General features: G+C 45.0%; 1 protein-coding gene across 1 annotated transcript in view; it reads left to right on the top strand.

The window, feature by feature from the left end:
* The first annotated feature begins 10,211 nt into the window (after positions 1-10,211).
* The window catches only part of PSMD9 (proteasome (prosome, macropain) 26S subunit, non-ATPase, 9), a 15,890-nt gene continuing 9,664 nt past the window's right edge, over positions 10,212-16,437 (top strand). The window contains exons 1-2 of the mRNA XM_010841333.1: positions 10,212-10,444; positions 13,930-14,032. Coding sequence (XP_010839635.1) covers positions 10,307-10,444; positions 13,930-14,032 — 241 coding nt within the window. The 5' untranslated portion in view covers positions 10,212-10,306. The remainder of the gene's footprint in view (positions 10,445-13,929; positions 14,033-16,437) is intronic.

The following is a 16,437-nucleotide window of genomic DNA, read 5'->3' as shown; positions in this document are numbered from 1 at the left end:
TGTCTCAAGTTGTCACCTTTGGAGGCAGAGCACTTTTTCAAAATAATAATAAAATAGCAGCAACAACAAAAACTTAGATTTTCTGGTCATTTGGTTTTATAAGCCAGATACTGTGCTAAACACACTAGATGCTGTGACCTTTCTTTTTTCTTTTTTTAAATTAATTTTTATTGGAGTGTAGTTGCTTTTATGCCCTTTAATTATTAAATCCTCTAACAACCCTAGGAGGTAGGTGCCGTCATCCCCATTTTACAGATTGGAAAATGGAGGTTTAGAGAGGTATCCAAGGAACACAGCTAAAAAGTGACAGAACTGAGAATTGAGCCCAAGCCTGACTCTGTCAGGCTTCCCTGGTAGATCAGCGGTAAGTAATCCGCCTGCAATGCAGGAGACTCAGGTTCAATACCTGGGTCAGGGAAATTCCCTGAAGAAGGAAATGGCAACCCATTCCAGTATTCTTGCCAGAAAAGTCCCATGGGCAGAGGAACCTGGTGAGCTACATGAGGTCGTATGAGTCAGACATGATTTAGCGGCTAAATTGCCACAACCACCTGACTCTCTCCAAAGTCTGTATGCTAGCCACGTCCTGCCATGCTGTCATTGCTTTTGGAAAATGCTTTGGAAATGACCCCTGAGCCCGTTTTCAAGCAGCAGGAGGAAACCAGCCTCCTGGACCCTGGAGAAGCTTCCTCTTCCTTTGGCTTGTGGCTAAGTGGGAAGGGCTGGCTTGGCAGGGGTGAAGGAGGAGAAAAGAGGGGGAAGGTAGGAGCGCTGCAAGTCTGCAGGGGGCCTTCGTGGACAGCCTAGAGAGGAGCAAAGCCTTTGTGTTGGCAGAGGTGGGGGCTCCTGCTGAGCAACCTTGGGCAAACCACTTCATCTCTCTGAGCCTCATCTGTAAAATGGTAATTATAGTAGCACCTCCCTCATAGGGTTGTTATGAGAATCATCTGAGCTAATGCACGTAGAGCGCTTTGCTTGATGCCTGGCATGACTCAATTAATGCCTACTGATATAGATAATTAATAGTTACCAATTATGCTTATAAGGAATGTGTGTGCTTAGTCGCTCAGTCATGTCCGACCCTTTGTAACCCCATAGACTGTAGCCCACCAGGCTCCTCTGTAGTGGGGTTTCTCAGGCAAGAATACTGGAGTGGGGTGCCATGTCCTTCTCCAGGGGATCTTCCCGACCCAGGGGTGGAACCTGCGTCTCTTGTGTCTCCTGTGTTGGCAGGTGGATTCTTTACCACTAGCTCTACCTCAGAAGCCTATGAGGAATGTGGGAGGGTTGCAAATGTCAGATTAGGGGGTTTGGGCTTTATCTTTGAGGCAATGGGGGAGCTTTTGAAGGTTTTGTAGCAGAGTTGCAACATCGTCAGGACTTCAAAGGCTTCACTGCTCAAGGTCAACGTGGGGAAAAGCTGTGGATAACTGCTGTGCTTGAACTGGAGTGGCCTATTTATGATTCTTTATTGTATCTGGGGGCTTCCCTGGTGGCTCAGTGGTAAAGATTCTGCCTGCCAATGAAGGAGATGCAAGAGACCTGGGTTTGATTCCCTGGGTTGGGAAGATCTCCTGGAGAAAGAAATGGCAACCCACTCCAATATTCTTGCCTGGGAAATCCCACGGACAGAGGAGGCTGGTGGGCTATGGTCCATGGGGGTCATGAAAGAGTTGGACATGACTTCGTGACTAAACAACATTATATCTGGGGAATGTAAATAAACTAAAAAGACTTTAGTTTCATTTGAAAATTGGACTGCCAAAACAGTCAAACTGTCCTGTATTCTGTTTTCTGGGATCTACAGCTGTAGGCCTCCAAACAGAATTAAATGAGGATTCAGGGGCAAAAGCCTGTGGATAGAACCACCCCATCCCCTGCCAGGCTCCACAGACTCCCCAACAAGGGCTGAAATAACGGTTGGGGAACAGAGGGCATGTGGGCTGGCCAGTGTGCCCAGCTATTATCAGGGCTGGTGCAGCTGGGACGGGCCAGCTGGGTGGGGCTGGTCTCTATCTCTTGGGGCACAGAGCCCACATGCTTGAACTTTAGAGTGATGGGCAGCTGTAGCACCAGGCATCAGCGATGGCCTGGAAGGTCCAGAGAGTTCCGAGCAGGGACTTCTCTCCAGTCGCAGTGCACAGGCTTCCGATTGTGGTGGCTTCTCTTGTTGCAGGACATGGTCTTCAGTAGTAGTTCCAGCAGATGGGCTCAGTAGCTGTGGCTCATGTGTTTAGTTGCTACGAGGCTTGTGGAATCTTCCCAGACCAGGGATGGAACCCAGGTCCTCTGTACTGGCAGGTGGATTTTTATCTACTCCAGGGAAGTCCTGGAGACTTCTGTGATCTTGGGCCACTTCCAGCTCCTCCCTGAGTCTCAGTGTCCCAAACCATGGGTGCCCAGGATCTGAGGTGCCCAGGACAGAAGACTGTCCTCTGTGCTCGGCTTTGGAGCGTTGAGTGCTGTCCTGGATTTTGTTGGTTTGGCCTGTCCAGCATCCATTCCTCCTCTAGCCACAGCATCTCAGTCTTCCTTTGAGGAACCATCCCTTCTCCCTTTCTGCCCATGTGGTTTGGGAACATGTGGGGGGCTTCCCAGGTGGTGCTAGTGGGAACCTGCCTGCCAATGCAGGAGACATAAGAGACACAGGTTCAACCCCTGGGTGGGGAAGATCCTTTTGGAGGAGGGCATGGCAATCCATGCCAGTATTCTGGCCTGGAGAATCCCATGGACAGAGGAGCCTGGCGGGCTACAGTCCATAGGGTCGTGAAGAGTTGGACACAACTGAAGCAACTGAGCACGCACGAGTCAGGACTGGCCAATGAGAATCTCTGTGATTGGTTCAGGTTTGGGTGCCTGACCAGAGCTGGCTAGTGTGGGTTTGCCCTGGGACTTTTGCTTGAGAAAGAGACTCTCTCTGGGGTCTGACTTTGCTGAGCCAATGGAACACTACTGCGGTGCCCATGTCTGACTCCATGGAGGGAAAACGTGCCTGTGTGTGGAGCTGGCACAGAGAAAGCTATGATGAGAGAAGGAGACAGATTCCTGATATCTGAGTGACCTAAGTTAAGAATTTTTCCTCCTTTGCTTAAGCTCCTTTGAGTTGGGTTTCTGGCATTTACAAACACATTTACAAACACTAATCCTGGCACTAAGAGAATATAGCAACAACAATAACTGTCTATGAGCACTTATTCAATATCAAGCACCAAAGTTGGTTGGCAGCTGTCGGTTCAGCAACTGGCATTGATATTGATTAGCTTTGCTGGCACTGGAGTTCCCTGGTGGTTTGGTAGTTAAGAATCCACCTGCCAAATGCAGAGGTCCAATCCCTGGTCCAAGAAGATCCCACATGTCACGGGGCATCTAAGCCCGTGTTCCACAACTACTGAGCCTGTGCTCTAGAACCCATGCTCCCCAACAAGAGAAGCCACCACAATGAGAGGCCTGCACCCCACAACTAGAAAGTAGCCCTCGTTCACTGGCAACTAGAGAAAGCCCACGCACAGCAACAAAGACCCAGCACAGCCAAAAAAAAAAAAAAATTGTAGATGTAGATTTGCTGGCACAAAATGATAAAGTCAACAGACTTATGGCAGTTTTGATTATTATTTTAAAATTCTCTATGGACGATGTACCTCTGTGGTGGGCATGGAAGGTGCTTTCAAGGAAGGACTTGGGGGGATGGGGGAAGTAGCTGGCTGTCAGCTCCTATGGGATCTCCTGCCATTGCACAGACTTTGCCCCAGGCTGCCTCTGCCCAGAGCAGCTTCCATGTGGTAGCTGAACACGGCAGGAGTAAAGGTGGCCATTTCAGCCCAGTGGGGGACAACTCTGACCAGCAAGTCTGTCTCCAGAGTCCCAGTTTGGGACAGATCAAGTCCTCTTGGGCCTCCACCACTGACTTCTCCTTCTCCCCAGTCTGGCTTCTCTGTGTTCATTTCACTGGTGTGAATCCTTAAAAACATCTTGTACCCCAAGCTCTGTCTCAGTCTCTGCTTCTGAAGAACCTATTCTGTGACCAGCTTTACTACCTGCACCTGGAGTGGGCAGGACTCCTTGCCTCTCCCCACTGGGTGTGCCGCTCCCAAGCACTGGGCCTGTTTATCCTCTCAGCTCACTGTTCTCCCATTTTACAGATGAGGAAACTGAGACTCAGAAAGTTGAAGACTTGCCTAAGTGATCAGTTGTCCGCTGTGATTAGAAAATGCTGAATCAGAAGGTGGAGCCAGGTCACCTTTATATCACTATGTTTGCTACTGTCAAAACCAAACCAAACCCTTTATTTCAAGGTGTCAAGAAGTTTAGCAACCATTGGAGGAACATGTATGTGAAGGCTGTGATCCGAACTTAATCATTTTTAAAGTCAAAAGCAGGTTCTGGCCAGCATTTTCTATAAAGAGTTAGGTAATACATATTTCAGGCTTTGAGGGCTATATGGCCTCTGCTGAAACTATTCAACTCTGCAATTGTTATCTTAAAAGCAGCCAGAGGCAGCATGTAAATGAATTGGCATTATGGTATGCCAATAAAACTTTATTTACAAAAACTATTTGCAAAAACAGGCAATGAGCAGAAAGAGACAAGCATCCATATTTGGACTGAGAGTTAATATAGTTTGCTTGCTCCAGCCCTAGATAATCAATAAAACAATTAAGCTTTAGTTTGTAGCAGGGTTGAATTCTGTGATAAAAGGACTCCTTATGGCCAGTTACAAACTGCTAACAGAAGGTAGTTTGAACTTGGAGTTGAGAACCATATGTGCAGTAATATATCACACAGAAAAATAGACAAAAGTCTAGGTAGTATTAAAATGTAATAAAATCGGGAATTCCCTGGTGGTTCAGTGGTTAAGGCTTTGTGATGTTACTGCTGAGGGCCCTGGTTCAGTCCCTGGTTGGGCAACTAAAATCCCATAAGCTGTGTGGCAAGAAAAAAAAGATGGAAATGTAGTAAAATGAGTAATTAGAAAGTAATGAGATTTGAACATTTTTTACCTTTGTTTTCATGAGAGTTTAGTTGTAAGTGTATATTAAACTTTTTTCTGCTTTTTAATGTAATTTTTAATGTACATAATTTAATTTTAAGTAATCTGGTGTCTTAAAAAAAAGTCTCCCAAACTTCCTGAAGAATTCACAATGGGCTCTCCTGAGCCAGTAGGAACTGCTGTGCAAGATGTAGGAAGCAGGAGGCCCCCATGGCCAGGGAAAGGGCAGAGGCCATCAGTGGCCCTGGAGGAGGAGAAGCTGTTATAACATCAAGGCCCAGGGCACATCAAAGACATTTTCTATTTCCTTTCTGGGCAAACAACTATGACGTCAGTCGCTTCATTATTTGCATAAACTGAGGGTGAAGTTACTCAAGATCAACCACTGATCCCTTCCAGACTGAACCTGTGACCCCATTATCCAGAGTCCCTAAACTTTTGAACATCTGCCATCCTTCAGTTTGGAAAGCTGACTTTCATTCTTCACAAGGATAACCGAAGAGTTAGCTTTGGCCTTCGATTTGCTGTGTTGCCTTCAGTGTATTGCTTAACCTCTCTGAACCACCTTTCTCTATATCTGAATATCAGGGAGAGCTGTGGTGAGTCTCTGGTACCTACAGGGATAGGAGTGACTATGTGTCCAATGCTTGGCATTTAATATAACAGCCTTATGAGGTAGGTATTATTGTTATACCCATTTTACAGTTAAGGAAACTGAGGCTTAGAGAAGCTAAGTGGTTCATACTAGTAAGTGGTTGAGCTGGGATTCATTCTGTCTACTCCAAGTCCAAATTTCTCATTTATTTTTTTCTGGTGTGTCTCCCTACATCTGGAGATCTCCAAGATTTTACAGTGATAGGAGTCTGAGAAATCATTAGTTCTGAAACTTGAAACCCAAATGCCCTAGAAGCCAGGAGAGTGACAGAGAAGAGAGAAGAGCCGGGTGGGATTGTGGAGTCATAGGCTCATGCCTTGGCAACAAGGACAATGATTATTCAGCTCCAGCCGTTTATCCCTGGCGGGAATGTAGGCCCAGTTTCGCCAGATTTTGTTCAAGAGCAGCTGAAAATGTGAATTTTTATGTGAAATCCATTGATTTAAAAATTGTTTTATTTTTGGGAACTCCCTGGCAGTCCAGTGGTTAGGACTCCATGCTTTCACTGCCGAGGGCCTGGGTTCAATCCCTGGTCTGGGAACTAAGATCCCATAAGCCTTGCAGTACAGCCAAAAAACAAAAACGAAAAAACCAAAACACCTTAGAGTTCAGCCTGTTGGTTTACAGATGCAGGAACTGAGGGTAATTGACTTCTGGTTCCCAGTAGGCCAGGGCAGATGGAAAATATGGAAGATTTGCAGAGTCCTGGAGGCTGGCAGTATGATTGTGACCACCCAGGTATTGTAGGTAGCTCTTAGGTCTTTATCTCAATTCTATTTCTCCTGGCCTCCTCCTGAAATGAAAATGAGAAAGACATGGATGTCTAGAAGAGGCTGACAATTTAAGTTGCCCTAGATCTTGGCAGCTTTGTAAAGCAAAGGCTCTCTTGTTTGCCTATGGCCACCGCAGGTAAGCTTAACCTGTAGAACAATCGGAATGGGGAAGGAGCAGATTATTCTCCCTGTTGGTTCCCTTAGAATCCTTGATTCAACACTGACTCGGACTTCCCTGCCAGTCCAGTGGTTAAGGCTCCAAGCTTCCAATAAAGGGGTGCGGGTTTGATCCCTGGTCAGGAAACTAAGATCCCATGTACTGTGCGGTGCGGGTGGCCCCCAAGTCCCCCCTCAAACAAAACCCCCCAAATGAACAAAAACCCCACTCACTTAGTCAAACAACTGAGGCTAAGCCTCAGTCCACATCCTCTGAGTCCTAAGTAGGTGGAACACACAGGTAAACATGCATTAAGGATAGCAGATGGAAACGCACTGAACAGTCCAGCTCTGAGGTAGGTCAGAGAATAATTTTCAGGAGAGGTGATATTTGAGCTGGATGGATCTCGAAGGAGAAGCTGAAACCAGCCTGGCCTGAGACGATGTCTTAGAGAAGGAATCTGCAGGTGCTAAGACCCAGTGCTAAGAGAGACTGAGCAATAAATAAATGGGCCAGAAACTGCTATCAGTTTAGGGTGGCTGGAAATAACTTTGTGTGTTGGAAGTGGGCTAGGGGTCAAAAGGCAAGCAGGGATCAGAAGGGTCTTGAAAGATAAGAGAAGGTGCTGGAAAGCCATTAAAAGCTTTTAAGCATCAGAGTGACAGTGTTGTTCTTTGGGTTGGTTATTCTGGCTGCTGTGTAGAGAATGGATGAAAGGGACAGCGAGAAGCTGAGACAAAATTCAGAGCCCTCAGAAATCTGGGGTGATGGCATGAGAGCAGAGGAGGAGGTGATGGAATGGCTTTGAGAGTTATGGAGGCAGTAGAAGGGACAGGATCTACGTCATTATAATAATAACATTGACAATAACAATATAATATAGGGACTTAAACAATAGCTCTGGTTTCTGACTGTAAAGGCGAGAATCTTTTCCCCTCCCTTTTTCTGGGAAAAATTTCAAACCTTAGAAAAGTTGCAAGATAGTTTCCGTGAACACCCAATATACCCTCACCGAGATTTACCTACTGTCACATTTTGTCCCTCTTTTTCTCCATGTCTCTGTTTTCATACATACAGAGATGTATACATACATGTTTGTATGCATAGCTTTTTTTCCTGAACCACTTGCAGATTTGTTTCAGAAACCATGATACTGCCCCTCTAAACACTTCAGCATTCCTCTCTTTTGAATAAGATTTTTCTAACACATTCACAATACCATTAACTTCCTGAGGAAATTTAATATCCATATACTGTAATGGAGAAGGAAATGGCAACCCACTCCAGTGTTTTGCCTGGGACATCTCATAGAGGAGCCTGGTGGGCGACATACAGGCCATGGGGTTGCAAAGAGTCAGACATGACTGAGCACACACACACACACACACACACATATACACCTTAATATAAAGTCCATATTCAAATTTCACCAATTGTCCCAGAAATGTCTTCTAAAGCTGCTGTGTTTTTAATTTTATTTTTAAAAATTCAAAGATTATATGTTGCAGTTATTGTGTTTCTTTTGTCTTTTCCTTTGTTTCCTTTCTTTTTTTTTTTTTCTTGCATCCGTGTTAGAAATGTTTATTTAAAAGTGGTACCTGAGGTGAGAGTTCCCTGGTGGATGAGGGGTTTAGGATTTGGCACTTTCATTGCCGTCTGGCGCACAAAAAAGAAAAATGGTGATTAGGTAATTGAACAAAATGTAGGAGGCCTAATGTAACTGGTTCTAGTTTTTTCTATGTAGAGATTATTTTAGCAACGTTTTATTTTGAAATAATTTCAAAAGTTACAGAAACATTGCAACAATAATACAAAGAATGTTCCTATATGTTTTACCCAGAGTCACCAATTATTTATACTTTGTCACATTTTTTTCATTTTCTTATCTACAAATATATATACAGATTTTTTTCTGAACGATTTGAAAATAAGTTTCTTTTCTTGCCCCTAAATATTACAGTGTATTGTCTAAGGACATTGTCTTATATAGCCCAATGCAAGTATCAAAACCAGGAAATTGAACTATATTTGGTACTAATATAGTTATATTAATATATACTACTATATATATTAATATATGCTAATATAATAACTAAATTTGGTACTATATTACCCATATTCAAATTTCCCCAACTGTGCCAAGGATGTCTTATAGTCTTTTTTTTTTTTTTTTAGAGAACCAGGATCTAACTAGGGTTCACATATTGCATTTAATTGTGTCTATTCAGTCTTTAAATATATTTATTTATTTGGCATTGCCAGGTCTTAGTTGCAGCATGTGAACTGTTAGTTACAGCATGTGGCATCTAGTTCCCTGACCAAGGATTGAACCTGGGGTCCCTGCACTGGGAGTGTGGAGTCTTAGCCACTGGACCCCCAGGGAAGTCCCTTTAGTCTTTAATCTAGGTGATTGCCCAGCTTCTGTGTGGATATTTCACAATAATGACATTTTTTAAGAGTTCAGCCAAGTTGTTTTGAAGAATGTCCCTCAATTTGGTTTGTCTGTTTGTTTTTCATGACTAGATTCAGAGCAAACATGTTTGACTACTAGGTACGTGATGGTGTGTCTTTTTCAGCGCAAAATGTCAGCGGGAACATGTTAAGAGGTTGTGTCACCTTTTGCTTAAGCTGGGTTCAAATTGGGGCTGCTTATTTTTCTAGCTGGGCAAGTGAGTCATTGAGATGATTTTTCTCAGCTGTCAAATGAGGGTAATAATAATCCTGGTTTATGAGTTTGTTGAATTAAAAAAAAATTATTTGGCTGTGCTGGGTTTCAAATCTTTTTTGGGGCATGCAGGATCTTTTCTTCAGTTGCCACATGTAAACTCTTGGTTGAGGCATGTGGGATTTAGTTCCCTGACCAGGGATCAAACCCTGGCCCCTGCATTAGGAGCCCACAGTCTTAGCCACTGGACCACTAGGGGAGTCCCAAACTTGTTGAATTAATACATATAGGGCCCTTAGAACAGTGCAATGTGTTGTATTTGATAAATTATTAGTATTGATATTATTGTCATCAATACTATTTTTACTGATATTTATAGAGACCTTAATATGAGACGCACTGAGTCCAGTGCTCACTTCTTAGCCCTTCCAGCACCTAGGACCGTGTATGACACAAAGGAGGCATTCAATAAATATTTGTTTGCAAAATGTCAACACTATGAGATAGATTGCTATTAATAGCCAACCAACTCACGGATGAGGAAACAGAGGCTCAGTGAAGTGATTTATCTAGGTCACTACTGGCAGTAAGAGGCAAGAGCCGGGATTCGAACCCACGCTTATAGGCTTTGTAAAACCAGGGATAAGGAATCTGAATAGTTTGTAAACCCTCAAGGACTGTGTAGATGTAGAGCTGAAATGGAGCGTCACGCACAGTGCGCTGCCTCATGCATACAGAAGGCGCTCAATACATAGCTGAATGAATGAGAAAAGAAAGTGAGTTAACTAGGGAGAGTTCATCATGCCCTGGTCTGGGCCAGCGCTTGGGTGGGACTGGGAATCCACCCGTCTTCATACCTCCCCGCCAAGAGTTACCACAGGACCACGTGTTCCAGCAGGGTGTGGCTTCTGGTGACCACGCCCCACAGACAAAACCACACCTTTTTGCTTTTCCGGGCGCCCGCTAACAGCCGAGGTGGTTTGGCCCGCGCGGGAAGCCGTAGCTACAGTTTCCTCGGGCGTCCGCGGCCTGGAAACCAGCTATTCCAGATCCCGGGCAGACGTGCACAATGTCGGAGAAGGCAGGGAGTCAGAGCGGGGGCTCGCCGGAGGCCAGTGGCGTAACTGTCAGCGACGTTCAGGAACTGATACGGCGCAAGGAGGAGATCGAGGCCCAGATCAAAGCCAATTATGAAGTGCTGGAGAGCGTGAGTGTGGGACCTGGGCTCCCGGGCGGCCTGGGAGGCGCCGCAACGCATTCCTGACCCGGCCCCAGGCCGGGCAGTGAGGCAAATAACGTGAATAACTAGGAACGATTCGAATAGATGTTCTAGCAAGCATTTATGGAGCCCTCACTGGGAGCTGTGTTAAACGCTTGACATTGGTTAACGCATTTAATCCTCCCAACAATCTTTTGAGGTGAGTTCTATTATTTCCCCCATTTTAGGGATGGAGAAACAGACATTACTTAAACCTGCCTGAAATCACAGGACTAATACATTTGCAGAGGCAGGGTGATAATCATCTCTGTCATCAGTCGTTGTTGTACAGTTACCAGATGTCCTGTAACCACTTTACCTTAGAGCTACTTAAACTTTAATGTGTATGCGAATCACCTGGCGATCTTGTTAAAATTCAGATTCTGGTGATGCACGGGTGTATGGGAACAGCTACTGCATTTCTGCAAATTCCCAGCGATGCTGATGCCACTGGTGTAAGAACGTAACAGGAAAGGCATATTATCCTTATTGTATAAGGAGGAAACTGGGGCCAAGAGTGGGGCAAACCCTTGCCTAGGGTCATGTACGTCGGTAGTGGCTGTGAGGGGGTTAGTTCTCAGGTCTCTCTGGCTCCGAAATGGGTAGTTTTTCTTAAGCCATCTAGCATAAAACCACAAATCAATTTGCCGAGGAAGAGTAAATGAAATTACATTCTATATAGGGTGGATGAAGTGCAATGTAGGTGATGGTTATAAGATGAAGTATCATGTGGAGGCCAGGGTACCCTTTTACTGGGTGCTGACTGTGTGCCTGAAGGGAGCTGGTTTATGTGTATGCTATATCCTGGAATCCTCTTAACTGCTCTATGAAATTGGTATGTTACTCTGGGGTCAGAAAGCGGAAGTCACAAGGTGAAATTTAGATCTTATGACTAGGGAATCCAGAACCTGTGCTTTCAAGTGGTTTATGCCAGCTATTTCTCACACCTTAGTTATTTTTCTACTGCAGGCAGGATGCTGTGTCTGTAAACCTCTTGTACTGTTCAATTCAGTTCAGTTCAGTCGCTCAGTTGTGTCCGACTCTTTGCAACCCCATGAATTGCAGCACGCCAGGCCTCCCTGCGGAGAAGGCAATGGAACCCCACTCCAGTACTCTTGCTTGGAAAATCCCATGGACGGAGGAGCCTGGTAGGCTGCAGTCCATGGGGTCGCTAAGAGTCAGACATGACTGAGCGACTTCACTTTCACTTTCATGCATTGGAGAAGGAAATGGCAACCCACTGCAGTGTTCTTGCCTGGAGAATCCCAGGGACAAGGGAGCCTGATGGGCTGCCATCTGTAGCGTCACATAGAGTCAGACATGACTGAAGCGACTTAGCAGCAGCAGCAGACTGCCAGGGAAGTTCAGAGTTGTACACTTTAAATGGGTGGATTGCATGGTGTATGAATTATATCTGAATAAAGCTGTTAAAAAAATGGAGAGGCCCAGATATAACAAGTGATCTGGAGATAATATGAAGACCAACACCAGTTGGAGACTTTTTCCTTGACTACTGGAGGGTTGATGATAATTGGAAAGGGAATAAGTATTTTAGATTCAGGGTTATTAAATGCCTTGTATATGAGTTGCCAGTGGCCTGGGTCCCAACTTTGGAAACCAGTCTCTGATGCGGTATTGCCTTACTGCAATCAGGAAGGCCAGTCAACTCTTAATCATTGTGAGCAGACAGGAGGCAGATACAGATATTTAGCCCCTGGCACATTTATACCGTATCTATAGAGAGTCCTGGGTTAAGGGAGTATACAAGACCCCCTTCCCCATGAACAGAAACAGTAAGTGTAACCCAGAGGCTTTCAGAAAGAGAGGGAGAGACGTGAATGGAATCTCTCCTCTTGGAACCTGTGTACACTCAGCAGTTGGTTTCTGTGCTGATCATTACAGCCCTCATTTATTACTTTCTGTGTGTATTAGTTTCCTGGGGTCATCATAACAAATGATCACAAACTTGGTGGCTTAAAACAGCAGAAGTTTATCCTCTCTCAGTTGTGGAGACCAGCAGTGTGAAATGAGGAGTTGGTAGGTTTGATTCCTTCTAGGAGGAAGGAATCCCTTTTAGGGAGAAGCCATTCCCTGTCTCTTTCCTAAATTCTGGTGGCTCTTGGCCATCCTTGGCTGGTGGCAGTGTCACTCTAATCCCTGCCTCTGTCTTCATGGCCTACTCTCTGCATCTCTCTGTCCCATCTTTCCCTCTCCTTTCTTTTATCAGGATACCCATCATTGGATGTAGGGGCCACCTGAAATCCAGGAAGATCTCTTCTTGCGATCCTTCACTTAATTATATCTGCAAAGATCATTTTTCCAAATCAGGTCATGTTCACGTTCTCGGGGCTAGGACTGGGACATATCTTTTGGGGGCTGCTATTCAACACTCTGTGATTGTGTCTGGCACCGTGCTAAGCACCCTATGTAGGTCAATTAGTTAATTCTCAGAACAGGTGTGAAGTGAGGTGAGTGTCATTGTTCCCATTTTATAATTGAGGAAGCTGAGGCCCAGAGAGGTGGACATATTAACCAAGGACACCCAGCTTGTGTGTAGCCGAATTGAACTTGAAATCAAAGTCTGCAAAAACCCAGCTGTATGTCATATAATATGATTCATTGCTGTTGTGCACCATGCTCTGATTTAGGTAGGAAAAGACTTTAAAAATATGAAAATGGCAATTCCTTGGTGATGCAGTGGTTAGGACTCTGTGCTTTCACTGCCGAGGGCGTGAGTTTAGCCCCTCATTGGGGACTAAGATCCCACAAGCCATGCAGCACAGCTGAAAGAAACAAAACATGATAACAAATGTATTGTTTTCAATAGGGAATACATTGCCATGGTCAAAATTCAACATTTACAATAAGATATAAGATGGAAAGTCTCTCTCCCTTCCCTGTCCCCAGCCACCCCTTTCCTCTACCCCAGATGGCAACTGGTAATATCAGTGTATCCTTCCAGGGATGAAAGGCCTGTTTGAAGGTCCCTTCAGATCTCTCTTTATTTTCAGAAGAACCAAAGTCCTGCCTCAGCTGGGTGCTCTTGGGGGTTTTTACCCACTTCTAACCTCCAAGGTCACCAGCCAGGTGTCAGCTGCCCATAGTAAGGAGGGTCTGGAGGAGTTGAGGTAGCAACTGGCCTTGAGGGTGATGCTCAAAGGAGTCGTTAGTTTTATCTGTACTGCTCTAATGTCAGAAAAGAGAGTGGGTCCACGCATTACTGGTGTTGTTAAAAGTCAGTTAAAAAATAGTGCCCACCTGCAAGGGCAGTGGTGGGAGGGCCTGGGAGAAGGCCTGGTCTGTGCGAAGTGATCAGTACATGGCCGCCGTGGTCACTGGCACCTTTATCACGACTGCAGAGGAGCAGTCAGGGGAAAGAGGGCTCGAGGACTTCATACCTGTAAAATCTTTCTGACCTTGTTTCTTCCCTCCAGCAAAAAGGCATCGGGATGAATGAGCCACTGGTGGACTGCGAGGGCTACCCCCGGGCAGATGTGGACCTGTACCAAGTCCGAACTGCAAGGCACAACATTGTCTGTGAGTGACCCTGGCTGGGGATGTTTCCCTACCTTGCAGCAGGAGGTGTATAGGGCACAAAGAAATCACCAGTATTCCATATTACCTGCTTTCCTCTCTCTCCCTTGATGGGATCATCTCCTTGTCCCCATGGAGGGACTGAGAACTATGGGAATGGGATAGACTCTAGGGGTATATAGTTATAGTCTCATTTTTCTTTTTTTTTTAATCCTTTTTTTTTTTTTTTAAATTTGTTTTATTTTTTGGCCTCACCATGTGGCATGTGGGATCTTAGTTCCCTGACCAGGGATCAAACCCATGCTCCCTGCATTGGAAGCATGGAGTCTTAACCACTAGACCTCCAGAGAAGTCCTGTGGTTTCATTTTTCATTTGCTTTTAGGAATCTTGCTTAATTGTGGAAACTTTTATTGCAGTAACAACAGAAACCCAAGGCAAATATGGCTTACAATCCCAATCCAATCAGTTACATGTAAGGAAGTATGTTTCGCTGTTAATGATAGTGACCCGACTATGGACACTCAAGCAGAAAATTGCTGAGTCCCTCAGTAAAGACATTTGGAGGTAGGCCATGCAGGGCTGGTCTTCAGAAACCTAGGCTCTGCCATCCTTAGGAAATCTTGTTCATCTTCAGGGTCACCATATCCATGTGGCAGGCAGGAAGAAAGGGAAGGAAGAAGGTAGGAAGGACACACGCTCCTATGCCAGCTGGTACACCTCCTGTTAAGGATCTGTCCTGCAAGTCCCATGCCCACGTCCTGCATCAGTTTCTGCTTTTCTCTTATAGGCTCCCCTGCCTGCAAGAAATGTACCCCACAATGGGCGTATTGCTATCTTAAATAAAATGTCTTATGTATATAGGTGTATATAGTGTGTCCCTGGAGAAGGAAATAGCAATCCACTCCAGTATTCTTGCCTGAGAGATCCCAAGGACGGAGGAGGCTTGCAGGTTACAGTCCATGGGACTGTAAAGAGTTGAGCATGACTTAGCACCTAAACAACAGTATAGTATGTATGTGTGTATTTATTATCAAAGAACTAAGAGAGTGAATAGAGGTTGGGTAGTTTATTTGACTTCTGTTTCTGCTGTAACAAATCATCACATACTTAGTGGTTTAAAATGTCACACAAATTGGGACTTCCCTAGTGGTCCAGTGGTTAAGACTTTGCCTTCCAGTGCAGAGGGTGTGGGTTTGATCCCTGGTCGGGGAACTAAAATCTCACATGCCTTGTGGCCAAAAAAACCAAAACATAAAACATAAGCAATATTGTAACAAATTCAGTAAAGACTTTAAAAATGGCCCACATCAAAAAAAAAAAAATCTTAAAAAAGTCACAAATGTATTATCTTAAATTTCTAGAAGTGAGATGTCCACGTGGGTCTCACTATACTAAAATCAAGGTGTCAGCAGAGCTGTGTTCCCTCCGGAGAATTCATTTCTTTGTCTTTTCCAGCTTCTAAAAGCTGCCCACTTTCCTTGACTTGTAGCCCCTTCCATCTTCAAAGCCATTGGTCACTTCTCTCCAATTACTGAGTCTGTCATCACGTCTTTCTCTCATTCTCCTGCCTCCCTCTTTCACTGATAAAGATCCCTGTGATCACACTGGGCTACCACTTGAATAATCCAGGATAGCCTCCCATCTCAGGACCCTTAACTTAATCCTACCTGTACAGCCTCCCTTGCCATGTCAAGTAGCAGATTCACAGGGTCTGGATTTAGGATGTGAACATCCTTCCTTGGGGCCACTTTTCATGCTGCTACAGCTAGGCAACCAATGATTTTTACAAGGGCCTATCAAATAGAAGGGAATTTATCATCTCATTACTCTTCCCACTTTTTAAAAAATTTAATTAGTTAACTTATTTTTGGCTGCAGTGTGTCTTTGTTGCTGCACTCGGGCTTTCTCTAGGGCTACTGTTCGTCGCAGTACACTGGCTTCTCACTGCAGTGGCTTCTCTTGTTGCCGAGCATGGGCTCTAGGGGCGTGGGCTTCAGTAGTTGTGGCAGACGGGCTCAATTGCCCCACGTCACGTGGAATCTTCCCAGACCAGGGATCAAACCCGTGTCCCCAGCATTGGCAGGCGGGTTCTTAACCACTGGCCCACCAGGGAAGTCCTACTTTATCCCCTTGATGACTTTTGTTTTACCTATGTGAATCTTGACTCTATCTGCAGCATGCTTTGGTATAAGTTGTCTTTAGGTTAAAAAAAAAAAGTTACCCAGATCTTAGCCACTCTGATGGACTGGCCTGCAGAGACAGCTTACTCGACTGTCGCGTTTGTTCCACACATTTTGAGTTAACTGGCAATACTGAAAAGAATCAGAGGACTTCATCCCCAAACTCCTGGTTTCCAGCTGTTCTCACTGTTGCCTCTCCCACGCTGAACACCACCAGTCATGTGTTG

The sequence above is a fragment of the Bison bison genome, unplaced genomic scaffold, assembly GCF_000754665.1.
Source record: "Bison bison bison isolate TAMUID 2011002044 unplaced genomic scaffold, Bison_UMD1.0 scf7180017864160, whole genome shotgun sequence".
Lineage (NCBI taxonomy): Eukaryota > Metazoa > Chordata > Mammalia > Artiodactyla > Bovidae > Bison > Bison bison.
The sequence above is the reverse complement of the archived record's forward strand: the minus strand, read 5'-3'. Positions and strand labels throughout refer to the sequence as shown.